This window comes from Silurus aristotelis (assembly GCF_946808225.1).
Source record: "Silurus aristotelis genome assembly, chromosome: 26".
Classification (NCBI taxonomy): Eukaryota; Metazoa; Chordata; class Actinopteri; order Siluriformes; family Siluridae; genus Silurus; species Silurus aristotelis.
The window spans coordinates 2,635,595-2,662,469 of record NC_139599.1 but is presented as its reverse complement, the minus strand read 5'-3'; the positions used below and the strand labels follow the sequence as shown (position 1 = coordinate 2,662,469).

The following is a 26,875-nucleotide window of genomic DNA, read 5'->3' as shown; positions in this document are numbered from 1 at the left end:
TATATATATATATATATATATATATATATATATATATAGTCAGTATATAATTATATAAGACTGTAGTCTCGCGCTGTTTCCTATCAGCGCGAGGCGTTTCCGGTTCCTGGGTCGGCCTCGCTCTCGGCGCTCGTTCGTTCTCGTCGTGGTGCCGCGTGAGCTGCCGCCGTGGTGCTAGAGAGAAGGAAGGAGGGAGGAGGAGGAGGAGGAGGATGATGATGATGATGATGGCGGAGCTGGCGCAGGGACAGGCCTCGGTAGCAGCAGCGGCAGCAGCGGCGTCTCAGCCCGGGATGAAGACAGACGGTTTCGCCGACGCGCTGCACCGGGCGCGACAGGTAAACGTGGGGAGTTGAGCGCGCGGCGCGAGCGCACGCTGATCGAGATACACGCGCGTAAATAAGTGTGTGTGTGAGAGTACGGCACGGAAGTGTTTGTACAGGAGTGCAACTTTTTCTGTTTTAGAGCGGCGCAAGCTCGACACGCTCCTCTAGACACACGCACACCAAGCTAGCTGGCTAGTCAACTTAGCATGCTAACGGGCTAACCCTTGCATGCCATGGCTGTGTGTGTGTGTGCGCGCGCGCGCATGCATATTAAAACAAGGCTCTCGCGCGTGAGCAACAAACACCGCGAGCAAGCAAACAAAGTGCGCGAGCGCGCTGCCGAGCGAGAGAGTGCGCGCTTCCGACCGCGTCGCGCGTGCTCGCACAACTTTCCCCGGCGCCCTGTTCCCGAAAAGTTTCTTCCCCAAACAACCGAGGAAACAACCTGTTGCGACCCAGTGAAAGTTCCTTAGCTGCTAAAGCTACACGCTAAGCTACAATGCTACCCAGTTGTAGGCAGAGTGTGGCCTAGTTCCGCAAAAGCCTCTCGAGCACCCGGGGGTTTGCACACGCGCGAGCACCATTTTGCACACACACACTCCAAACCTTTTCACGTTCCTTCGATTTTTCATTATATTCTTCATCACGGATAGTCCGTGTTAGGATGGTCGTTCACGTTTCACCCCCTCCTGGGTGTTCTCTAATGTGAATCATTAGCTCCGAAACAAAAAATTAATAATCAGCAAAAAAAAAAAGAGTTTTCATGGGAAAAATAACAATAATGTTGCGTGACATGAAGGGAAAAAGTTTTGGACGCAGCGCTTTTGGTGGTATATGTGCGCCACTGTGTCACCTCGGATCTGGGCCCTCTAAGCTTTAGGATTTAGCATGTGCTTGGGAGGAAACTTTAGCACACGTCAAAAAAGTGAAGAAGGTGAAGAGGGGGGCGAGGGAAAGTTGAAGAAAAAAAAAAAGTGAAGCGAGCACGCGCGACAAGTTGGTCTACTGACTAGGATTGGAGTCGTGCATGCGTGTGTGTGTGTTTTGGAGTGTATGACATTTGCACGGCCACCCAACAGGCCTCAGTGCAATTCTGGTAAATTAATAACTCTCTGAATGTAAACCACCTGATTGCAGCCTGTGTGGCAGCTTCAGAGAATTCTCTCTCTGACAAGAGTGAACAAATACAGCACTAAAAATAAAATCAGTTCTGTTTCCACTTGACTATATTACTATAAAATTGGCTTAGGTGAGAAATTCAACACAGTCCTAAAGCGGAGTTCCTCTTACTTTAGCAAATTTGGTCCTCTTCCCATATACGGCGCAGAAAAACGTAACCCTGTTATAGCTTATAGCGTGAGGGTACACGTGTGACTAACATTCCTTTATTAAAGGCGATCCACATACTCGTGCACGTGATATTGTGGAGTTCCTATGCAAAACTACTGCGTAAACGGTCCCCCAGAGAAAACGCACGTCTTCTGTGCGACGATGCGACGTCGCATCTTTATTTCTAACTGTTGCAAAACTCCGGTACTGGAGACTCCTTAAGTACGTTTTGAGTCTACGTATTGATACGATCTTCTGTTAGAGAACGCAACAAATCCATTCAACACAATTCAAACCAATCAGATTCGAGAACTTGAGCGCACTAAAGTGTTGCATATCAATATGGTTGCCAGGGAAACGTTGTAACCCCGAAAACGATACTTGGCTTCTATTTTGTCCCCAGTAACCCCAGTAAAATATTCATTTGCAATGTAAGAATTATTTTTCTTTTTTTCTTCCCCCTCCTTCCTTCGCTCCTTGGCGGCTTTCCTTAGTTTCAGTTGACCGGAATTTTCATGATTTCCATGAACTGTGTACAGGCCGTTTATAAATCCTGTAATACAGCCCAAGCTTCAATTATTATTTATTTTTGCAAACAATTCCTGCATTGAACACGATGCTACAATATGGTTCTCTGATCCTTCATTATTACGTCCTGCTTTTTGTAATGAACAAGTGTGTGTATATATAAAATGCTACACCTCAGTTAAAAGTATAAAAGCCGTATAAGATTCGGTTTACACAATGACAAAAAAAAAAACAGGCTGTCGGTCTTACCTGCGTAACTGTTCTGGTATAACGTGAAAAACCAGATGTGGGCAGCGTATGCACTACCGGGCCTTCATCTCCTTCACGCTTTATATCCGTGCTCTGACTTCTGTTCTTCTATTCAAATATACATTTCTGTGCAATTCAGTTTTATTTGTATAGCACCAAAGCAGCTGTAGAGAAATAAATACCGAAACACATCAAATGCATTCTTTCTGACCCTCAGCATGATTGGATTCAGGCTGCAATATAGAACGTGATTAGAAATGTGGCCTAATATCTTGAAGCCATTTCATCGGATTTGTTTTCCAAAGACATCGTGATCGGATTTCGTGTACAGCGTTTCCATGCCAGTTTTGTAATCACAACCAAAATTGTTAAAGAATCGTAAAAAATTTGATCTTGTCCAAAATGATTAACTCAATTATAGGACTACACAAACTGTAACGCCAACGATGAAACATCAATGCTAACGGACTAAAAAAATATTTACTTTTACCTCAGGATCACTGTGGAATATTTGTTTACATGAGTAACTGATTCCAGCTCACAACATTCATCGGTGATGCCGCATGCAGACCTTTTCTTTAACTTCTAAACATTGTTGGAGGATTAGACACCAAGAAGTCACTTTATTATGCTGTCTGTTATAGGAATCTAGTTATTTGTATGGTATGATATTTTATATTTTTTATATATATATATATATATATATATATATATATACTTCTACTAAATTATGAATCATTTTTTGGGAGAAAAAAATGACCCTTGTATCTTTAAAACACATTCATTACCTCAGAAATATCACCTACTGCTTCACTTGTGGCTGATTTCTGTTACATTATTAGGGCGGCCATCTTGGCTAACCAGAATTTCAAAATGTGCCCTCAGTTTGGACCTCATTTAATAACTAATATAACATTTATATATCCTAATGTGTGTCATTTTGAATTAAAAATGTTTTATTATTTTGAACAATTTGATAGAGGGAAATCTTATTAGCAACGTCAGCGTTTTATCCGTAACAGCTACATGTTTTGGATGAAGGATTCTTTACGCTTAATGGGGGGGAAAAGGCGTACAATGTATATTTTCTAATAACAGAAAAGCTGTGTGTTGTTGTTTTTTGCATTTAGGGACAAATTAAGTTATTGTTATTAAAGAATTAGCAGTTACAAACGTTATGAAGGCGGTTTCTTGTACCCCCTAATAGCTTTGTAATGCCGATTAAAGCTTTGCGTATGTGCCTTTTGGCTTTTCAGGTTTGTAAAAGTTCTTCTCCCCCTTTTTCTGTCCACACATTGAGCTTTTATCAAGTCCCACTGAGTGAAAATAGAACTGGGCATGAGGCCAGACAGATTTTACAGCCTGCATGGTAAAGCAAGCTCCTCAAACACAACTTGGCTACCAGTTCACACAAGAAAACTCTCTGACTCCTAGTTTACCTCTGTTGTTGGCTGTCCCAGTCAGATTCAATGCGTCATTTCTATGTTGTGTTTTCAAAGTCTAACGATTGACACCAACATATGCAGTTTAAACATCGGTTTCGGCAGCTTATGACGTTATTGGTGTACAATGTTATGCTGCCATTCAGCTCAGTTTGCAATTCATGGTCAAAGTCATCGTCTTATCAGTACGTTTACTGCTCGAGCTCAGGCCAGATCTGTAAACACACACAAACACCCCCACACACACTGTACTTCAGTCTAATGACAGCTGTTACAGTGCTGACTTTGGCAGAACAGCACCACACCTGTTGTAGGTAGGGAATCGGACTCTTCGGCACCAGATGACTCGCGTTGTAGCCTTTTGCATCACTGATGGGTTTGTTAGAGTTTTCTCAGATCTAACGACAGCCCAAGACTTGACTGATCGTCGTCGGCCCTTTACAATGTCTGTTGTCAAAAATTAAAATGCAAATGTTTTCATTTGTGATTGTGGTACAGGGATGTTGCTTGTGTGAACAAATCACAAGTTCATTAGCTAGCCCTCCAGACGTGTGAAACCTCCAGTGTGTTGCCCAGTCCTGCAATTAGGTCCCTTGGAAAGCAAAAATTAATGTACTGGTTTGATTGTTGGATTTTGTAGCTTGTAGTCAGGTAGGTTATATTTACACATTCAGTGCAGAATAACCAGCAGCTCAAAACGATGTGGGTATCTTGGAGGAAGAATGTGACGGCCTTCACCTTTTTGGTTGGTAGCTGTTATATGATTGTGTAAACCTAACTTTAGGATAGAAATTGGTCAAGACTTAATTAGGGGTAAAACCCATCCATTCAAACCCAAGTCATTACAGTGTCATCAGTTTTTCCTACAGGTGACGCCCACAGATAATTTATTTGCAATAGTTTTTGTTTGCCAAATTTTTTTTAGCCATTTTACTGTAGAATAAATCCATGTTTCCTCAGCAGCCTTTTATTCATGAATATACTACAACTATTAACATATATTGGGTTCCTTACTTTCAAATATTATACAGGAGGTAAAATTCTAGCTGATTACTGACTCCATGAAGTTTATTCTGGAACAATATACGAACATTGGTTTATTTTTGGTTCAAACCCTTTGATTGCATTTCAACTGATCAGTCAAATTGCCCAATATGTGGAGGGAGACAAAGTTAATAAATACAATTTAACAAGGTGAGAAACGCTAACAAAAAACATGGACCTCCCATGGCTAGGTACGTTTGGGGTGCCCCATGGCACCATTTTGCGAAATAAATGCCCATCCATATTCTTTCCCCACGAAACGACAGAAAAGCCCGGTTGCCTTTCCTTGTCCTGAGACCCACAGCCACTGGTCAACAAGTAGCCAGTTGTTGGGCCTGAATTCCTCCAGCGGCTGTCGGAGGCTTTTTCTTGCCCGGGTAGCAGATTTATCCGCATGCTCGCATTGCTGGCATTCCAGCATTCCCAAGAAAGAGGCTTTAGCCTGAGGGGGAAATATGGAGCGCTCATTTGCACTTAGTCTCCCTCGCTGTCTCTCAGGAATCACATCGTCTTGTCACTAAAGATGATACAAGCCTCTAATTGAGAGACACTAATTTGGAAACATTATATTTTGTTTTTTCGGGTCCTTTCCTTTGTGAAAAGACATCAATCATGCCGCCAGGCAGTCATCTCAATTTTCTGTAATTTTCTGAAAGGCTATACTTTTCAATGGTGAAAGACAACATGGAAAACGAAAGAAAGAATTCAGATAGAATCTACTTTCTTTTGTGTCGGCTTTTACTTTTGTGTTTAGCGTAAATGGCTAAACTGCAGATCGGAAGCTACGTGATTATTTATACAAACCCCCCCACCATCACCACCACCACCACGACAAAAAACACACTAGCGATTAGTGTGGCTCTCTTTATATAAGCGGCTTTAATTGTTATGATCTTGTCACAATTGCAGGAGAAGTCCGTTGTGTAAACTTTGGCTTGTGAAAAAAGAAGTGAAAATTGGACTTTATTAAATGCCGCACGGTGCGTCGATGTCGCTATATTGAGACCCGGTGCTTTGTGCTCTCTCTCTCTCACAACAAATGTTTTCTGATCTAAGACTTATCTGAATTCTTTCCTATTTATTGTTTGGTTTGTTTTAGATTGCAGCTAAAATGGGTGGCGATCCAATGTCCCACCTGAACCACTCTTCTCCTGTTGTCGATCCCTCAATTTATGGCTACGGAGGGCAGAAACGCTCCCTAGATGAAGGAGGTAAGCCTGGTGATGTCCAGACACACACACTGTTCAACAACATATTTCTAAAATATATTTAATTAAGATTTAAAGTAGTTAATAAACAAATTATCAATATTCATTGGTTTTTTTTGTAACTTGTATATTATATTTCATACACTGTATGGACAATTTTGTGGACACTTGAGCCTCAGACTGTGTTTTTTGAACATCCCATTCCACAATGAGTTCCACCATTTGCTCTTATAATTTCCACTCTTCTAGGAAGATGTTCCACTTGATTTTTTAGTGTGCTTGTGGGTATTTGTGCTCAAGTCAGGTACTGATGTATGTGAGATAAAGAGGCCTGAGGTTCAGTCAGTGTTTTAATTCATCCCAAAGGTGTTCAGTAGGGTTGGCGCTCTATAGCAGGAGATCTTTCACTCCAAACCATGAAAGCTATACTGGTGCATTACCATACTGGGGCAAATTGAGTCTGCTAGTTCAGGCGAAGGAGAATTTTCATGCTACAGTATCTAAAAAATAAACACCTATATAATTGTGTGCCTTCAAGTTTCTGGTAAAATTTTGGGGAGGAACCACTTATGGCTGGAAAATACAGGTGTCTCAATACTTTTGTCAATATAGTAAATATTGTAGCTAGTAAAATGTAATTTACATTTATTTATGTCATATATTAACATTTGTGCTCTAACTGATTGATTATGGATAAAATCTATTTTTTTAAATCCCAATTTATTCATTATTTAAATATTTAGATCTTTAAAATTAGTTTTTTTTCCCTAAAGAATACATTTAAAAAAAAATCTGTGAATATACAGATATCAGACCATGATGAAGTAACCTTCTTTGTATCTTTTTTGGCATAGTCATAATTTTCTCTCAAACAAACAGCCTTTAGTCTGGGGGTGGGGGAAACATGCCCTGTCCTTGCTCACTTATTTTTTGTGTGTGTGTGTATTTATTGGCCTTGCAGATTTCTCACTGTAGATATGAGGAGTTTAGTGACGTCTCAGGGTTTATGTTGAAATGTCAAGGCGATTTGCATTGCAAAAAAAAAAAACTTGTTGGTATGTCAGGAAGGAGTTTTTGCACTTGTTCGAGGTGTGTGCGTGTACACACTCGGCCCTCTCGGCTCACAATGTTATTTTTGGTGGGGATTACACAACGCAGCACAAAGTAAATTAAGTGTGTAGGCAACAGCAGAGTCCAAGCCACTGCAAGGACAGAGAAGGGATTTATTATCGGGCGTCCGAGTCCCTACACGTGGCTGTCATGGACAGCTCTCTCCATTCCTGCAATGATTCACACACGTTAAAGCTCCAGCTGCCTGAAGTCGTTTTAGGAAGTGAGAGGGTTTTTGGTACACTGCAGTTCATGAGCTTCAGTTTTGAGAGAATTGGTGACGCAATGTAAGACCAAGCAAATAAGTTTCTTTGTGCGAGAAATCACTGAGAAGTGTTTGCTAATCATTAATAACGTATGACTTTAACGTTAAATATTTCCGCTATTAGTTGAACATTTATTGAAAATGAAGACCGTGTTTTTAAATTACGTAAATATGCGTAATCAGGCATGTGAGCGTTAAAACATCTCATTCCTCATTTAGTTCCAATTGGCTTTTATAGTAACCTCCACTCTTCTGGGAAGAAAGTTGTGGTCCATGAGATTGTGTAGCTACACGGGAGCTTTGAAGGTGGATGTGAACTGTGGTTAATCTCGATAGTCTACAGTGGCTCAGGACCACAAGTTGCACTTAATCACCAATCACTGCACGCCTCCACAACGTTGTACTGTAATAAATGGACATTCGGTGCTACCCAGATGAGTGTCACTCGCTTTTTGAGTCTCATTCCTCTCAAGGTTTCTTCCTCATGATATCACGAGGAATTTTTCCTCACCGGATCGCTCATTAGGCATAAACTTATAATTATAAGATCTCCTAGTTCGATCGAAAGGAAACTTAAACGCTACAGCATCCAAAGACGTCTATTACAATTGTATGCCTCAAACTTTGTGGGGAAGAACTAGAAAAGTCAGGTGTCCCAATACTTTATTTATTTATTTTTTTTGGACTTCTAGTGCATGTAATTTTGTCCTCTAGTGTATGTAAATGTTTACTCTGTATGTAAGTGTGCTTTTTATATATGCTGGGAGTAAGATTTCCATTGTATGGTATCGGAGACTGCTTTTCTGTACATATGAATCTAGAATTCATAATTATTTTCGTAATTATTTTATATTATAGATGCACAGGCAGATCATGAGTCGATCTAATTGGGTTATTACACGTCTGGTTATTTTTTTCTGCGCCATGTATTTTGTAAAGCTTCGGCGTCAGATGCTGACAGACTCGTTTAACTCGACGTGCGATCTTATCTTCATCTCCGATCTCGTCAGTGGTGTGTTTTTAGCTTTTTGCTTTGCATACACAGCGTAGGCCTTCCTTTTGAATCTAGAGCTGATGTGACCACTGAGAATTTTTTTTAATTTAATTTTTCTTGCGTAGTAAATTTCTTCCCACACTTATTAATTACCCAGACGTTACGAATGAGTCAAAAACATGAACCGGAAGTGGGATTGTTTAATGAATTTATAATCCAGAGATGCTTACACACGGTGGGATGGCATGTGTCGGAAATGTTTTTGTAAGAGCAGGAAGGAAATTATAGGTGATTTGCAGACTAGATGACAATCGCTTTTGTTGTATGTAATAATTTTGCATGGGGGAAATTGAAGGCCGCATAAATTCATAAAAACTTTTTCAAAATGCGATTTTGAAAAATATATTCAGCCGTACAAAACTCGAAAAGACTAAACCAACTATCATCACTAAACGCTCAAGCATTGGCGATGAATGTGATGATACAGTGCCGTGATTGTCCAGGTAGTTCAAAACAATATTGCACAAAATAAGAGATGGAGGTCTGGCAGTAATAAAAATTCAGGTATAGATTGGGGTTATGGGAGTGTGCAAAGAAACTTTGTGGCCGTTTTGGACTCTGGCAGTCCCTGTTTTGATCAGTGTGTATGCAGGGTGTGCGGTGCTTCATAATTCTTCCAGCCTGGTTCTTGACACAGGACATTTACAGGTCCTAGGGGAGGGGGGGCTAGGCTGGACTCGATGAAGCGCTCTGCTGATGTGTCCCTAGTAATAAGTTTTTGTTTGAAGACTCTTATTTCAGTGTGGATGAGCTTTTGAACTTTTGGGAAACGATAAAAAAAATAAAAACGAACGTTTGGACACGGAGCGTTTTTGGACTTTTATGTTTTCAAATGTATCCAGATTATTGTCTCTCTGAAGTTGTCATCTTGCCTAAAATATATTTGAAGTACACGTTCAAGATTCATACTATTTATTTATTTATTTATTAATTTATTAAGAGAAATAAAAATTTAACAGATGTGATCGTATAATGAATTTTATAAAAATACTGAATAGAATAAAAACGAAAATATAAATGCAACAAAATGAGCACAAACCATGAAAATACATGATTATCGACTGCATAAATTTATTTATTTGGAAATGTATTTTTTTTTTTTGTTTAAATTAATGATTAAATTTAGTTCAGATCCCATCTCTTGCTGATTTTGCTAATATGTCCTGTCCAGTGGTGGACAAAGTACACAAACCATGTACTTGAGTAAAAGTAGAGATACAGTAGGTAAATTACTACTCCAGGTAAAAGTAAGTGTCCCTTTAAACTTCTACTTGAGTAAAAGTATTTGCCTTCAAATGTACTTAAGTATCCAAAGTGATCTAATAATTGGCATGAAAAAAAAAGTCGCCTAAATCCGCCACTGTCAAGCTCCCTTAAACTAAAGGCACGACTGATTTTGGGAAATGTAGATGAGTAAAAATTGAGATATTTGACTTTGAGATGTAGTGAATTTAAAGTCTCCTCAAATGGAAATACTTAAGTAAAGTACAGGTACGTGAAGAAACTACTTGGACCAGAAACGTCTAAATTCTTCGCATTCGTTGTATAAAGAATGCTGCTTATCAAATCCTCTGAGGAACCCGCGCTGCAAGCCGAGCCACAGTGCATCATTTATTTCCTCTCTCATCGTGCCTGTAGCATTGTATCTGAATAAAGACAGCAACAACAACTTCCTGTTTCTTTGACTGGAAATCACAACCGAATAACCTTCCGTTTCGTGCACCAGAAATGGAAATGCGAGTGGTGGCTGTGTGGTGGTGGCTTTATAGGTTTCCTTTCTTCTGCCCTTGCCTTTATATACACTAACAACCCTGTGATTGACATCACCGTTATTCAGCTTTGAGACCAGCGTTGTCATCCGATTAGTTAATCCTGTAGCAGCAGCACGACGTGTAAAACTTTTATGAGCTTCACGTATTGTTGACGTCAAACATCAGGATGAGGGGAGAATGTGATTTTGGCGATGGGGCTTAAACAGGACAGTGATTTCCTGCGAAAAACAAAAGCCCTAAAACATTCTGCGCTGTATAGAATAGAAAATAAGACTGGACTGGTTTGTGATAGAAGGAAGGCGATGATAACTCGCCACTCGTTCCATCTGTGGTGAGCAGAAAAGTATTTCAGGTGCTGAATCTGAGGCTACAGTGGGCACAGAGACACTTAAGAAACCGAGCCGAGTTTCGTGTCGAGAAATGACGTTTGAATGGCGTGCTGTAGAATATTTTTACACATGGAAAGAGACGGAAAAAAAAGAGGTCACAAAGGAAGCAACAAAATGCATGTTTGTGTGTGCATTTTGTTGCTTCTTCAGCGTGAAAATGGTTTGCAAGGGTTTTGTCTTAAATACATTTGACTGAATGACTAACAAAAGGTGTTTCGAAGTTAGCAGATTTTGTACAAAGGCCCAGAAGTGAACAACAAACTGACAGGCGAGGTTAGCACTTCCTGTGGTGTGATTTTTGGCGTCGGCGACGTTGAGTTGGCGCTTTAGTTTTTCTGTGAACTTAAATGCAGGATGAAACAGAAAGGTCCGTCTAAATAAAGATTTAAAAAGTGAGATATCATTAGAGAATCACACTGTCCATGACTACTGCTTAAACACAAAATGCTATTTTATCAAAACTGTAAGTGATTGACTTCCTGTATCTGATTACTCTTGTTAATATTAATAGACAGATGTATTGAAATAACAACTTTCCCCTTTTTATTTTTCAAGTGGGTAATCAGCTTGGTGCAATGGTACATCCAAGGTGAGTCTTTCTTCATCTTCTATTTTACTAAAAATAAATCATGTAGCTTTATTATGTCCAACACTATAATGGAGATGGAGGTGAGATGAGGAGGCCTGGGGTGCAGTTCCCATTCATTCTAAAAGGGGTTTAGTTGATCTTCATAAATGGTATCTTCATGGGACTGGCTTTGTGATGGACGTCATATACAATTGTCTGCCTCCAACTTTGTGGTAAACAATGTCAGGTGTCCAAATACTTTTGCCAAGTAGGTCTATAAACTTCAAACACAGTTATGAATCTATATCAGTTATAACATCTGTTATATCGGGTGTAAGTTTTAACTGGTCACGTTTATTTTATTTTATTTTTTTGTACAAATCCTGTAGAAGGTGACCTTCAGGTTTTTCATGGTGGCTGTACAAAAAGAAAAAGAGAGAGAATTTTCACTCCATTGTGACTGCAGTATTCCATTCATACAGCTGTTTAGAAAATACACCTTCTCCGTAAAGTGAAATTCCACCTCAGGATCCCTCTGTGGGCATGGAATCAAAAATTCACTTTCAGTTTTTTCTTCCTTCACAAAATCTGGTGGAATAAAAGCTCTTCAGCAGGATTTTTTTTTTTAATTGTTCAATTAAATGTTACAATTCTAAACACAGACAATTACTGCAGTAAATATTACAAATTGATTTTTTTTTTTTTTTTTTCTAAATTGTTTTTTTCCCCATTAAAATCTTCTTCTTTTCTTTCAGATTTTTAAATATTTCGATTTTTTTAATTAATTTTTACAAATATTTTTTCATTGTTTAAACAATTTCCTTTTTTGTGTTGCACCTTTTTCCGTCTTGCTTTATTCCCCTCTTTTTTTTTTCCTCCCTCCTTTTCTAAATAATTTACCTATGCCGTTTTCTGTTCGCTTATCAGTTCGTATGTATTTAAAGTGAAAATTGCATTTCTCCGTATTTTAATACAGAAAGAGAGACTTGAGCTTTTCACAGCCCTGAGTGTAATTTCTTTATATTTATATTGCGGTGTTGAAAGTGTGTAAATTACGGGTTTTTGACTAATTACATAAGCCGCTCTCTTTTGTGCAGTTGGGATGTTGCGCTATAATTTTATTTCTTTCTTTTTTTTTGTCCAGGGCTATAATAACAGAAGACTTTAAAGTGCCTGATAAGATGGTGGGATACAGTAAGTACAGCTATGCAAGATCTTTTTTTTTTTTTGTATATCCTGGAACATAATTGCACTGAATTACAGATTTTAAAAAAACCTGTGGGTTTGTCTCAGGGACACAACAGTAAGACTGTACATTACATGAGTATGAGGGTGTACAGCAAAGTGGCTAACTAACTGTAGCTAATGCCTTCTTACTATGGTAGGAATAATTCACACGCACTATGTGGACAGAAAGGTGTAGGTGATGTGAGGCCAAAGGTCAGAGCTCTATAGCAGAAGATCTTCCACTCCAACACATGTAAAGCATATTTTAAGGAGCTGGCTTTGTGCACAGGGACATTGTCATCCTGGAACAGATTTGTATCTCCTTGTTCAAGTGAACTTTCATGCTACAGTTTTCGAAGACGTCTTGTACACTATTCGATTGACATGATCCAATAATAATGTCCACATTTTATATTTCAGGGTAAATTGCTTCCCTGTACATTTAATGATGCTGGAATTATTTTAAGACCTTTTTTTTTTTTTTTTTATACAAATAACTCAGACGTTAACACCAGACTTCTTTTTTTTTAATTTATCCTTTTTTTTCTCTCTAATTATTTCAGTTATTGGCCGCGGTGGTGAGCAGATCACTCGAATCCAGTTGGAATCCGGGTGCAAGATCCAGATTGCTTCCGGTGGGATTTTAACTATTCTGTCACCCGTAATTACTCTCAACCTCCATTTTCATCACCATTGTGTGATCTGCTTGAATGAGCATACTGTGGTTAAGACCTCGTTCTCCATGTCCAGAGCTAACTTGTGTTCCTTAACTGTTTCTTTTCCAATTCTTTGTATTTAATTAAATGTATTCACTTTAATTTGTTTGTGTTGGCTGTTTTTTGTTTTGTTTTGTTTTTGTTTTTCCTGTGGCGTTAACATGCCTCATGTGTTGCTCCTGTAGACAGTGGAGGTATGATCGACCGGCCTTGTACCTTGACTGGGAGTCCAGAGAACATCGAGTAAGCACTCAGCTTTCTGTAGTGTGTGTGTGTGTGTGTGTGTGTGTGATTTTTATCCGTATTTAAACCTCACTGATGCTCATTAATCCAGTTTTAGCAACAATCAATTTCTAGTTCATAATCACAAAGGTGTGTAGTGATGATTAGGTTTTAAATGCAATTTGTGTAATGCATTGTAATACATTTAGCTCATTTCACAGGGTCTTAAATAGTCTAAATAAAGCCTAAAATTTAGGAATCTAAATTGTAGCCCTTAGAAAGTCTTTAATTTACTGTTCTAGATCTTAAATCGTTTTAAGCAGGTCTTAATTTTCTGATGTCTGTGTAACACTATCTCAAGTGCTCATTGAAATACTTTTTTTCCCCTTTGTGTTTGTTTTTTTCGCTAGTCCAAATATAATTCGCTGTATTCCGAGCAACTAGACCAACCTGCAACAGCCAATCAGCTTTCTGTTATTAGTGCGAATCTCTCTTTAATTGTAACACAGCCGTTAAATGGATTTTATTTCTCAGCTTTGGGTTTAGCAACACTTGGCTTGAAAAAGTTTTTTTGTAGGGCTTGGTTAAGGCCAGTTGCGTGTTTGTATAGTATTTGTGTGTGTTTGAGGTTTGGATGCAAAAAAGTTCGTTTTATTAGCCGCACGTGTAGTCCATTTCGATCTGTGTTTGTGTCCATCAGGCAGGCGAAACGGCTGCTCAGTCAGATCGTGGAGCGATGCCGGAACGGAAACGAAACCAGCCAGGACGTCCTGATTCCGGCTAGCAAAGTGGGTCTCGTGATTGGGAAAGGAGGAGACACCATTAAACAACTTCAGGTGTGTTTCATATCTATTAGCGTGGGTCCGTCTCGCTTCGGAAAATTTTCGCTAATTGATTTCGTGTTGCCTTCAGGAGAGAACAGGGGTGAAGATGGTCATGATCCAGGATGGTCCCATGCCCACTGGAGCAGACAAGCCCTTGAGAATCTCTGGCGATCCCTACAAAGTGCAGGCGAGTCCTGATGCACATGTTCTGGTAGCGCTGGTTCTGTTGCATGTTCTAAAGGCTGAATAGTTGCTGTATGTGTGTATCTTGCAGCAAGCACGAGAACTGGTAGCAGAAATCATACGGGATAAGGACCAGGGAGATTTCAGAACCGGACGGTTGGTGGATTTCGGATCAAGGCTGGGAGGAACCAGTCTGGATGTAAGTGCAAACGCAGAGCTTGCATTCTTTTCTTTTTTTTTTCTATTTCGCGTGATGTGTTTTGAGGATCCATATCTGTGCTGAAACAGGTGGCAGTGCCGAGGTATGCCGTGGGGATAGTCATCGGCAGAAACGGAGAGATGATCAAGAGGATCCAGAATGATGCCGGTGTGAGGATCCAGTTCAAACCTGGTCAGTGTGGATGCAGCACACACCTTATTTCTTATTTCATCAATGCTAACTAGAAAGTTAGCATTGATGTCTGTGGTTGACCAGCAACTTCCAAGTTTACTTCTGACTGTTTAAGCTCCTTAATTACTACATTATATAGGCCAAATGTATTGGGACACCTGACTTTTCCAACCATATGATGCACACATTGTATAGGGCGTCTTTGGATGCTGTAGAATGAAATTTTCCCTTGGAGACCCAAACCTGTTCCATCATGACAATGCCTCTGTGCACAAAGCCAGCTCCATTAAGATATAAGAACCCTATTAAACACCTTTGACTCATTGTTGGGATGTTCAAAAAAGCACACAATCTTATGCTCAAGTGTCCACAAACCTTTGTCCATATAGTATGCTTGAGATATTTGTATGACACGACGACGAGTCCGTTTTTGGCTTGAACACGCAGTGATTCGCATAACTTCGCAGAACATCAGTCTTTTTCTTCCTGCACTGAACTGAAGTTATGTGCAGACACATTTAACCCAAACAAATCTCTTAAGTCTGTAAAGGAGACGCAGCGTAACAGCCTGCTGAAGTGTTCCAGGCTTTAAGACAGATTAACGTCACTGCGAGTCTTTTTACGTTGTAGACAAGCGAGCCATGCTGAATTCGAGTCACATTGTTTTAATGCTACTGTACTGGCTGAACTGGTATACAAAATAATACACTGATTAGCGAAAATAGAGAAAAATGGCTTGCCAATATAAATGTTTCGAATCATAAATTAGTCCCTATAAGTTTTTCGTTTTAATGAGTGAGCCATTGGTGAGTAATCCTGAGCTGGTGTGAGGAAGAAACCTTGAGACGAACCACACACAAGAGGAATCTATCTTCATCTGACTGTCAGTTCATTATAGTTCCATCATTATAGAAGTTCTCAGCTGTTTCCTGATGGAAGGCAAAATTGAATGCAAAACTGTTTATATTACAGTCCACATCCGTCTTCATCGTTTTTGCGTGGAATCATTTATAGTAATCTAATGGATCTTCATGCTGCTAATGTGAAACCATCCTCAGAAGCAGTGAGGGGAAAACTCCATCCCGGAGTATTCAGTATTGCTGGTACATCTGGAGAATTTGTAGCTCCAGGGGGGAAAAAAAGCGTAGACTATTAGGTGTTCTATGCCCTACATCTGCTCGCTGCACTGATTTTAGTGGGAAATCGCTAAATGCTTTACTCGCATGCATTAGCCAATATTATCGTCAAAGTTCTTACATCTGCAGAAAAAGTTGTATTTTATTTTCTTGAGAATAGACAGGCCGAATTGTTTTTAAATCTGCTCTTTAAACTAGCAATTTTAGGGGTTTTATTATTATTATTGTATCTTTTTTTTTTGTAAATTTTATTTACTTATTATTTAATTAAAAATATATATATATTTAAATCAAATTTTTTTCCCTATTTTTATGCATGGAAAGCCTTTTGAGATGTCACTTTTTAAAGGCTCTATATAAAATTTATGAAAATTAAAACTAATAAATTAATTTTTCCCCTCAGATGATGGAATTAGTCCGGAGCGGATCGCTCAGGTAATGGGACAGTCGGACCGATGTCAGCATGCAGTTCACCTCATCAACGAGCTGGTCAACACAGTACAGGTACTTTCCCCTTGTCGGTTGCTAGGAAACCCAACACAGCAGATATGCTGAATTGTCAACTCTGAATTGTAAATCAACCTTCGAACCACACCTTTGTTCTGGATGCCAAATCAAACTTTAACCCTGCATTTGTTTGGGAATTAGTTTTTTTTTTCCCACCATTAAAATTTTTTTTAATAGAAGAGGTAAAGCTTTAGACATGATCATTTCAAAGTATTTTGTGTCGTCTCGCCCTCAGGAGCGCGATGGATACGGCGGAGGTCTGGCTCCTCGCGGTCGAGGTAGAGGCCGTGCTGACTGGAACATGGCTCCTGGAGGCCTACAGGAAGTGACTTACACGATACCAGCAGACAAGTGTGGCCTTGTGATTGGAAAAGGTAATTTATTTCTGTGCATCCTTTAACTTCATTGCGCTCGTTTCTTAAAAAGCTTTCTTAAAAAGCCGCGCAAATCCTGTCTTTTGGTAAAACATCTCGAATGGGTCAGACACAAAGAGGAGAAAATATTTTAGGGCTGATATAAATGTTTTTTTTTCCATTGTTGGATTAATAATAATTTGTTTTATGTGATTTTACTTCAGAATTTCTGCTTTAGTTTCAAAATGCTTATGAAGTCGTGTAATATTGGTTTGTATTGGCCTTTTGATTGTGCGCTGTACTACTGTACACCCGTACACGCATGTGACAATGTGCTGACGTCCGAGCTATTTCCGCGTTTTGTTTGCAACTGTGAAAGTGGTAAGTCGGGGACAAAATTGAAATGGTGGCTTTTTGCTGGTGCGCCATCAATCCTTCAACTGCCCCCCAGTTAACATACGAATACATATGAAGTCGGCGAGTCTGGACCTTGTCATAGCGTCTCTTTTTGTTCCTCTAGTGACAATTTTCTGTTAATATCTCAAGTCTATTTCTTCAGCACAGCTACATCAGTAAAAATATTGTTGGCTGCGGTTAAATGAGAGCTGAGTGATTTTCAGACTTGCTTATTATACTCTAATAAAAGGATATCTCCTTTTCTGGGATATCTGGGATTAATGGAAATGTTGGATTTAGATCAGTTGTTTAGTAATAGACACAAGTGTTCTTTTGTCAGGCTTTATTCCGAGGATTGGGGGGGTCTTAGTTCCCAACTTAAGTCTGAAACACACACCTCATTGTATACTCTAAGTGCTTTGCCAGAGCATCTTTTCATTACGCATTTAAGACCACCAGAAAAACACTCTCACGGTATTTAAAAAAAAATTCAAAATTAAGCCTGTCCCGCATACGGCAGGCCCAGGTCCAGTCCATGAACTGAGCGCTCTGGATCTTTATTCCTCTGCAGAGCTCATAATGGCTTCATTATTGCAGAAGTTAAATTTGTTTGACAATAGCTTAACAGGCCCACTCTGTCCATCGGCTTTGGCAGGGAGACGGAAAAAGGCGGGGATTTAAAAGAGCGTTTTCAGTCAGGGGTCAGGTCAGGTCAAGCGAGTATCAGTCCAATGTGAACAAACGTGTAATTGATTTTTGGGGGACATCCCTGTTCCCCCCACCCCCTCTCCATCACCACCCACAGGATGCTTTTTTTTAATTCTTTGTTTCTGCATGGACAAAGTCTCATCTCCTTGCCAACAGCTTTTCCTTTTAGAAGATGAAGAAAAGAATGGAAAAGCTTGGACTCGCGCAGGATACGCTTTTAAAAAATTTGCTCCGCTGCTGAGGGAGCAGATCTTCTTGCACTGCTGAGAACAATCCCGTCTCTGTCTTATGGTTTCGGCTTTTCCTTAGAACAAAGTTCTAGCCATTAAACATGAAAAAGGAAACATGCTTTAATAGCATTCTGTATGGGTCACCATCAAGTTTACAAAGAAATACCTTCATCCCTGTTTTCCTCAGGTGGTGAGACCATTAAGAACATCAACCAGCAGTCTGGAGCTCATGTGGAGTTGCAGAGGAACCCTCCTCTCACCACCGACCCCAACGTGCGCATCTTCTCTATCAGAGGAACCCCGCAGCAGATGGAGATGGCCAGGCAACTGATTGATGAGAAAATTGGGGTAGGTGCCAAATCCTGTATTTCCTTTGTCCATGCGATAGAATAAATACGGTTAATGCACGGTTTGTTCCCCTAGACATAACTTGTAAGTGTCTGAGTCGTATCAGCATTTATGGATCATTAAAATGACCCAAAGTAGCATGGATTTCACCTTGACCCCCGAAGAACGTGAAGTCCTCATGTCTTAGTGCTCGCAGAACTGAAGTGCCTTCACATGGAGCAGTTCCTGTGAACAATTTCATGCATCACTAATCTGTTTAAGGGTTTTTGCCCTCACTTTTTTATTTTTGCTTTACACTTTTTTTTGGGGGGGGGCATGTATTTTTCGAGTTTTTCCACTTCATTTTCTCTACATTTCAGAAAATGTATTTAAACCTGACTCAGGTCAGAACTGAAGCCACACAATTGTATAGGATGTCTCTGAATAGCAGTAGCATGAAATGTTCCCTTGTCTCTTGCCCACTTGAACTCGGAGACCCAACCCTGTGGAATTCATGAAGATTTGGTTTACATGGGTTGACGATCTTGAACTCTGGCCTCAAACCTATTGGGATGATTCGGAACGTCGATTACACCCCAGGCCTTGTCACCACACCTAAATCAGTACCTGACTTGAGCACAAATCCCCACAAGCACACTCAACAATCTAGAATCTTTCCAGAGTTTAATATAGCAGCAAATGGAAACTCAATGTGGAACAGGATGTTCAAAAAGCTTATGCTCAGGTGTCCATGAACTTCTGTCGTCTTTGGCATTACCACCACCGAGCATCTTATCAAATGAATATTGTTCTGTTGAAATGAACAATTTTTAGGTTGTTAACTATTCTGCATCGATGTAGTAATAAACCACAATCCTTTACAGCCCACTGATGTCATTCGTCGTTTACACGTGCTTGTTCTTCCTTAAAATGGCGGACGAAGGAGCAACATCAGAACGAGTGCTATAAAAATGCACCCAGTATGTTAAAATCATTATGCAACAGATCAACTAAAGTAGGTCTGTCTGCTTGTATTCATTGATAAAAATCTGCAGTATGGGTAAAAATTATATTGAATTGAATCGTATCGCTGATATGATTATCGTTATCGAATCGTGAAACCAGTGAAGATTCACACACCACTAATTGTCGCTGCTTCCCAGGATCTGAGCGCTTGATGTTAAACAAGTTAATTATACCCACCTCTTCAGGCCACACTTGGTATCCCAGTCTCATCCAAAAACGTTGTCTGTGACGGCCACACAAGTTTGGTCTTAATTGTTCCCTGCTCTTTATTTAGTCCGTACTTGCACAATGGGTAAGCTGTAAGGGGTTTTCCTGCCTCGCCATCAATCAATTGATGGTGCTTAATGAGGTGTGTTAGGACCTGTGCGTAACCTCTGACCCTGCCTTGTTTTGCTGATTCGCTGTGTTCTCTTCATCCAGGCCTCGGGGATGGCTAGCAGCAGCAGCTTCGGCCTCAGTCCCTTCACCCAAGGACCGAGCAACCCACACCAGAAGTGAGCGTTATTTCCTTTCTAATACCTATGGCTTTTATTTATTTTTTCCCCCCCAGAGTTCAACGTGTTAAATTGTTGTGTTTTGTCTGACAGCGGACCGCAGACTTTCATGACTGGAGGTTGGGGGACTACATACCAGACATGGCAGCCTCAGGGCCAGCAGGACCCCAGTGAGTACCGCACCAGCTTATTGTTTCTGTCCCGATACACAATCGAGGGCTTTGCTCCCCCACGCACCCTTTTTTTATTCTGGTTCTATTTCCTCTTATGGCATTAATTTGTTAATGCTGAATATATCCCCGAGCCCGAGATGCAACAGAGAGACAATTTTGTTAAAAAGAACTGAGGAATTGCATAAAAACAGAGGGAAAGAAACTTAAAACGTTCGGTCATCTGCACCATGTTTGTCTGGTTTCAGGTCACAATGGCTCGCAGACAGGACAGATGGATTATTCCAAAGCGTGGGAGCAGTATTATAAGAAGCTAGGCAAGTGGCCTATACAGGATTCTTAGAGAGCCTGTAGTTGTTTCATTTAACCAGTGAAATGATCTAAAAAGGACAGAAGTTTACACACAGTTGTAGGGGAAAAAGTAGAAATCTCTCCCTTTATCACGCTGAAATGCAGTCTGGAGAACTGGATCGGTTTATTTACACGGTTTAAATCTTAATGGACTGTGGTATGTGTGTTCGTGTGTGTGTGTGTAGGTCAGCAGAGCCAAGCACAGAGCACTGGTCCTGACTACAGCAAAGCTTGGGAGGAGTATTATAAGAAACAGGGTGAGTTGCTTTACTTTTTTTACTGTCTGATCTCGAGCCTTCTGCTGGTTAAGACGTTTATTTATTTATTTATTTTTATTTGTTAAAGTAAATGTGGAAAAAGAAAATGAAGCATCGGATGGTTTTAAATGTCCGTCTGTCTCAGGTCAGGCTGCAGGTCCTGGCTCTCAGCAGAGCTCCACTCCTGACTACAGTGCTGCCTGGATGGAGTATTACAGACAGCAGGGGGCTTTTTATGGCCAGGGGGCGCAGCACTCGCAGGCTCCAGGCCTTCAGGTACAGTCAGAACCTCACAAACACATGATGGTAGACACGGGAATATTGGACATGAGCAGACAAGGAAATGTACAAACATGTAGGCCTGATGGAAACAAACAAACACACACACACACACACAGTACGCGGAATGATGTGCATTGAAAAAAAAAATAGATTGATCATTCGTCGAACGAGGTTTGGTTTCTTATGGTCTTAAAAATCTTTAGGAAAATCGTATTTTAGTCTGGAAAAGTTTGGAATTTTAAATAAATGAATAGTGTAGGAACCCTGCACCTTGAGAAACACATAGACTGTGAAATACACACACAGCAGACACATGATATACATACCCTATAGACCCTAGTGGACATGCCTAAACCTATGGACATACAGTGATGCGGAACACACTCTGAGGAATGGGGACATCGGCACTGGGGAACACACACACAGAGATATGAACAAACATGGACACTTCAGCTGACAGATTTGTTTAACCGAATTGTTAATTTATTGTCTTCCTGTTTGTGTGTGTCTCCTGTAGGATCATTAGAGCGGATACCTTTTTGTTGAAGATTTTTGATCAGAAGATGAAACAAACCTTTTGTAACAGAGGTTTCTAGATTTGCAACGCCTTGAAGACTTTTACTTTTTTTTCTTTTTCTTAGTGAGAAACACTAGCTGTAGAATGACTTATACAATTAAAAGTAAGAAATATTTCTAAATCAGGAACGTTAAAAAAAAAAATTGTTACTAAATACTTGTGTACACCATTATTTGAATGAACAATATCCGGGATTCTTTTTTGGGCAAACAGAGCTGTTTTTGTTTTCTTTTATTAATTAGTTTTTTTTTTCTATTCTATCTTTTTAATTCAAAGTGAAATGGCCAAAACGAAACCCGGAATTGTGACATTTCAGCAATCGCAATATAATCTATTTTTTCTAGTTCTGTTGCAATAAAATCGTACTTTGCCGGCTTAGCAGTCTTGAATCCTTTTTTTTTTTTTTGTTCTGTTCTTGTGAGATGTTTTAAGAATGTGTAAAAAGATGTTTTCTTTTTTTCCTTTCTTTTCCTTTTTACATAAAGCAATTTTAATTCAGTGTGATAAAAACTGTGATATTTTGTTACAGGAAAAATGTGTTTTTTTGTTACACAATATGACGAGTGATGATGGTGAACGGCAGTCAATTCCTAATTTAATTCCTCTTGTGTTTTGTATTCTGTTTTTCATTGTCATTTTATTGTACTCTGGTTAAAAAAAGGTGCAATATCTTATTTCATATTTGAAACAAAGATGGATTTCTCTAATATTTTGACAGATGTTTAACATGTAGTTCTTAAATTTTTTTTTTCTCTTTTTTTTTTTTTTTTTTTTTTTTTTTTTAGTATGGAAATGTAACGGATAATTTTTTATTACCTTGATCTGATATGGGAAACAGGGGGGGGGTCTTGCATATTGTGAGTTTATTGCCTTTGCTATCTTGTAAAACTATGTATGTACACTCAGATACTTGACTAAATACTTTATTTAAATATATATGTAATTAAAAAATCAAAGAAGTTTTTTTTTTTTTCCTCATGGAGAGTCATTTTGCAGAAAAACTGTCCCTGTTTTTCTCTCTCTGTTTTCATACTGAAAGTTTTTCAAAGATCGTGAATGTCATTTGAAATTTGATGTTGCATCTTGATGTTTTGGACAAAAAAAAAAAAATATAATGAGAACTGATAGGTTTTTATGTATGTTCTGTACTTTAACCCATTCAAGACTGCTAAGCCTCCAGATCCTGTATGTGTATTAATTGTAGTTTTTTATATTCTAAGTATTAAGATCAAAGTCGTCTTATTTGGTACCAGCCGGCTCATCGACGCCCCTCCGCCAGTACACACTGTGGACTCGTGTACAGTCCGATGCTAATAACGTTTTAAGTAATTTTTTTTTCCTGCTCTGTGTGATCTAATATATGTATGAATGATTAGTTATAAATCGAATCTAGTATTAACTTCATCGCTTAATGAAAAGGGATATTATAATTTCAGATGTTTAATTTTAGTGTTTTGGGTTTTTTCGTTTTTGTTTTTTCTTCTTCTCTTCTTTTTCTCATGTGTACAGGTAACCGTGTATTAAAAACATCAAAAGACTACTTTACCGACTTTTTTTCTTTATTATATTTTTTTTCCACCTTTTAGATTTTTTTTTTTTTCCCTGTACCTTTTTTCAGATACACTCTTGAAGGGCCAAAATGTCCCCCCCCCCCCCACAAAAAACTGGACAGTATCCATCTCTTCTGAAAAATGATTGTGTATGTAATTCATCACTTTGTATCACTTTGGGTGTTTATAGAAGAAATCTATTTTCTATACTACTTTATTATAACCTTCAACAGCTGAAATAAATGGCGCACATGACACGTAAGATGTAGAGTTTGTTTATGTTCGTTTGTAGCCATGTGCTTTTTTATTTGTCACTTTTTAGTAGGCGTGTTTTGGTAATTGGTTATATTCTGATTGGCCCAATTGGTAAACAAATGACACAAGGGTATGTCAGTAGCATCGCCATCACAAAGTGCAGACCTTTTGTTTTGCAATACACAGTAAAATATAAAAAAAATAATAAAGCTTTCTGGGTGTGCCGTTATAGAAAAGTAATCAACAACGGGTTTGTGACTACGTGCAATGGAGTTAAAAGGTGACTTATTTTCCTACAACTGCACATACTGAGGTGATTTTTATAGATATTTTTTTTCCACTTTTACCACAGAAATGTTTCAGCCTAAAATTCACACACTTCAAGGATGCTTTATGAACAATTATGGAATTTCCATAAAACAAATTACTTGTTTTTATTAGCGTTAGAGCAGCAAAAAACACTGATTAATCAGAATTGAGGATTCAGTTCTCTGGTGTAATTATTACTATGAGAAAAGTCAGGAACCAGCAGCAGATTAAACAATCACAAATATGTAGTTTGATGTTATTTACTGAATTCCTGACTTTCACATTCCTGAATGACTTGCACTATATGGATAAAAGTATTGGGACACCTGATCTTTCTTGCTATATGTGGTTCTTCTCTAACTGTCACCACAAATGCGGAGGTACACAATTTTATAGGATGGCTTTGGATGTGGTATAATTATATTTATCCTTCACTGAAACTTGGAAATTAATACTTGTTCCACCATGGCAATGCTCCTGTTCACAAAGTGATCTCCAAAACATGTAAAGCATATCTGCATGGAGAGGAAGATCTTGAGTGGCCAGCTAGAGAGCTCTGATCTCAACGATACTGAACACCTTTGGGATGAATTGGAACACTGTCTGCACCCCAGGCCTCCTCACCTCACCTACATCAGTATTTTACTTCACGAACAAGCTCCAAAATCTAGTGGAACATCTTCCCAGAAGAGTGAATGAAATTATAAGAGCAAATTGGGACGAAATCTGCAATGTGATGTTCAAAGAAAGCACATACCGTACCTTACAACAAGGTGTCTACAAACTACTTTTGGCGATATAGTGTATTTATTTACTGAAGGTTCCCTTATTTACTGACTGACTCATTAGTTTGTTCAGGATGAACTTGGTTCCTGACTTTTTTTTCCCAGAAACCCTTTTCTTTTGCAGCAGCAGCTTGTCTTTGGTTAGAAGAAAAGCAGACACAGCAGCACTGCGCAACAAAATGAATGTGTACAGACCAGACCAGTGTTCACCAGAGCTGCTTTTTTTGTTTTTGTTTTCTGTATTTTCTCAAAATATATCTCCATTCTTAGATGCAGGACTCAAAGTTTAGTCAATTATTGTGATGTGAAAATGTGACCTATTTCTAAAGTACTCTGATTTACGTCAGCGCTCACTGGGTGTCTCTTAAATGAAAAGCAAAGTAGGCATTACACACTCGTCTGTTCTTGTGTCGCCGTGCGCTTGAACCTCAGATACACATCTGCTCGTCTCTGAAATACGAGTCCTCATGAAATATCGATGGCATCAGAACTTCATGTCTGTGTAAAGGGGAGAAAGACCATTAAAGTTCACGCTGATTATTAAAGATGAGAAGCAGAGAGTCAAATGGCTGCATGTTCGAGTCCTCAGGCAGGGAACATAAGACTGGTCTGGTGCAATGTTGTACTGCCTCAGGCTGCGTTTCTCACGCTGGTCCTCAGGGACTCCAGACGGTCCACATCGGTGCTCTACACTAAAGCTTCGAGCTGAAGAGCAGTTAGTGGTGTGTTGGGAGAGGAAAAATATGGAAACACTGTCAAACAGTAATGTCTTACTGTATCTAGAGCAACTTACGTTTACGTCCCATTTGTACAACTGAGAAACTAAGGGGTTTGAGGGCCTTCCTCAGCGAGTGGCAGCTTTTTGGGACTGAGATTCAAATTTTCCGATCCAAAATGCCTTATTTCCCTAGGTTACTATGTGCACACTGTAATTAGCTTCAAGAGGTAGCAAAAATATTTACCGATACTGAAAAGTATTTATTTTTTACTTTTATTTATCAATTTATTTACTTCTTATTAAGCTCGTATTTGAATCTGGGCCAATCTGTAAGAATGCAAGTCAACCATTCTATAAATCTTACACATATTCGAACTTGTAAAGTATGGCACAGTCTGATACATTGAAGTATTGTGTATCTGACATGGTCATTTTATTGGAATTCATCCGTTTCTATCCAAACAGGCCACTCGGATACTTGTTCAATGCCTCGTCTGTTATAATAACAGGATGGAGATTGTGGAGAATGTCTTCAATTGAGATTTTTAGTTATTCAGTCACAAAGATGTTAGTAAAGTCAGGTGCTGATGTATAGGTGAGGTAAACAAGACTGGGTTGCAGACAGTGTTCTTGTTCATATGTTCAATAGAGTTGAGTCTAGAGCTCTATAGCGGACAACTCAAGATCTTCCACTCCAACCCAAGCAAAATATATGTTAGTGGATCAGGCATCATCATGCTGGAACAGGTTTGGGTTCTTTAGTTCAAGTCAAGGGAGATTTTAACACTACCACACCCAAAGGCATCCGATACAGTTGTGTGCCTCCAAGTTTGTGGTAACAGTTTGGGGATGAATCACATGGCTGGAAAAATCAGGTGTCCCAATACTTTTCTGTGAACAGTATGTTGAATTTGTTTGCCAGGTGTTGACCTGAATGACTTGAGCTTTATGTAATTTACTGACATGGGTAAAAAACTTTCCTAACTTGTGTTTTCACGTGTGTGTGTGTGTGTGTGTGTGTGTGTGTGTGTGTGTGTGTGTGTGTGTGTGTGTGTGTGTGTGTGTGTGTGTGTGTAAAGTCTGGTGCTCTTCTGCCCATGCTGTAGCCTGTAGTGTTGGAACAATGGCAGGAAATGTTTCTTTAAATTGTTGATGGGAAAACAATGGGTTTGTCTTCTATTCTTTGTGATTGAGATCATATGGCACATGAAGAACCCATTTTTTGTTTACACATTTATCCAATCCATGCATCGGGCCTGTGGCTAAACTACATCTACTGCAGCCAAACTACGAAGTTTTACACTTTGAAGTGTTTGAACAGTGGAGGATTTTTTTCCGCCGTTACCACCGAATGTAGACGGAATGTAGACTTTGGTCTGTGAAGCTCTTTATTTTGAAACCGAACTAATAATCTTTTTCATTATGTGCTTCATTTTAGTATTGTGCAAAATTTATTCCTAAACGATAACACACTTGTATTCATTTGTATCGAGCTCGATTTAAGGAGAACAACGTCATTTTGGATTCATCATCAAATTACTTTGAGAGGGCGACTTGAACACAAGACAGCATGTGGACTTTGTTTTGAGACAAAAGT

At 39.2% G+C, this 26,875-nt stretch overlaps 1 protein-coding gene and 1 long non-coding RNA gene across 3 annotated transcripts; one reads left to right on the top strand and one right to left on the bottom strand.

Moving 5' to 3' along the window:
- The first annotated feature begins 80 nt into the window (after positions 1-80).
- On the top strand, positions 81-23,201 carry fubp3 (far upstream element (FUSE) binding protein 3). 2 transcript variants are annotated; one of them, XM_083531450.1, is made up of 19 exons: positions 103-338; positions 6,018-6,129; positions 11,272-11,305; positions 12,429-12,478; positions 13,075-13,146; positions 13,413-13,470; positions 14,150-14,285; positions 14,362-14,460; positions 14,548-14,655; positions 14,745-14,847; positions 16,387-16,487; positions 16,726-16,864; positions 18,365-18,525; positions 19,951-20,024; positions 20,118-20,194; positions 20,443-20,511; positions 20,731-20,802; positions 20,948-21,078; positions 21,602-23,201. In XM_083531450.1, the coding sequence occupies exons 1-19, from the start codon at positions 213-215 to the stop codon at positions 21,608-21,610; spliced, it is 1,731 nt and encodes a 576-aa protein (XP_083387576.1). In that variant the 5' UTR covers positions 103-212; the 3' UTR covers positions 21,611-23,201. The 2 variants fall into 2 exon arrangements, with proteins under 2 accessions (XP_083387577.1, XP_083387576.1); XM_083531451.1 differs by lacking the exon at positions 20,443-20,511 and having other exon boundaries at positions 81-338.
- LOC310720677 lies at positions 20,957-21,385 on the bottom strand. The gene is made up of 2 exons (XR_014531795.1): positions 21,253-21,385; positions 20,957-21,163 (listed from the first exon to the last, which is right to left on the bottom strand). It is a non-coding gene; the product is annotated as an uncharacterized lncRNA (long non-coding RNA).
- Positions 23,202-26,875: the final 3,674 nt, after the last annotated feature.

Bases quoted from the DNA above. Each gene is read 5' to 3' on its own strand.
- fubp3 (XM_083531450.1), top strand. From the start codon at position 213: ATGATGATGATGATGATGGCGGAGCTGGCGCAGGGACAGGCCTCGGTA. The intron at 16,488-16,725 runs GTACTTTCCCCT...TCTCGCCCTCAG, and splicing joins AGCTGGTCAACACAGTACAG to GAGCGCGATGGATACGGCGG. The intron at 18,526-19,950 runs GTAGGTGCCAAA...CTCTTCATCCAG, and splicing joins TGATTGATGAGAAAATTGGG to GCCTCGGGGATGGCTAGCAG.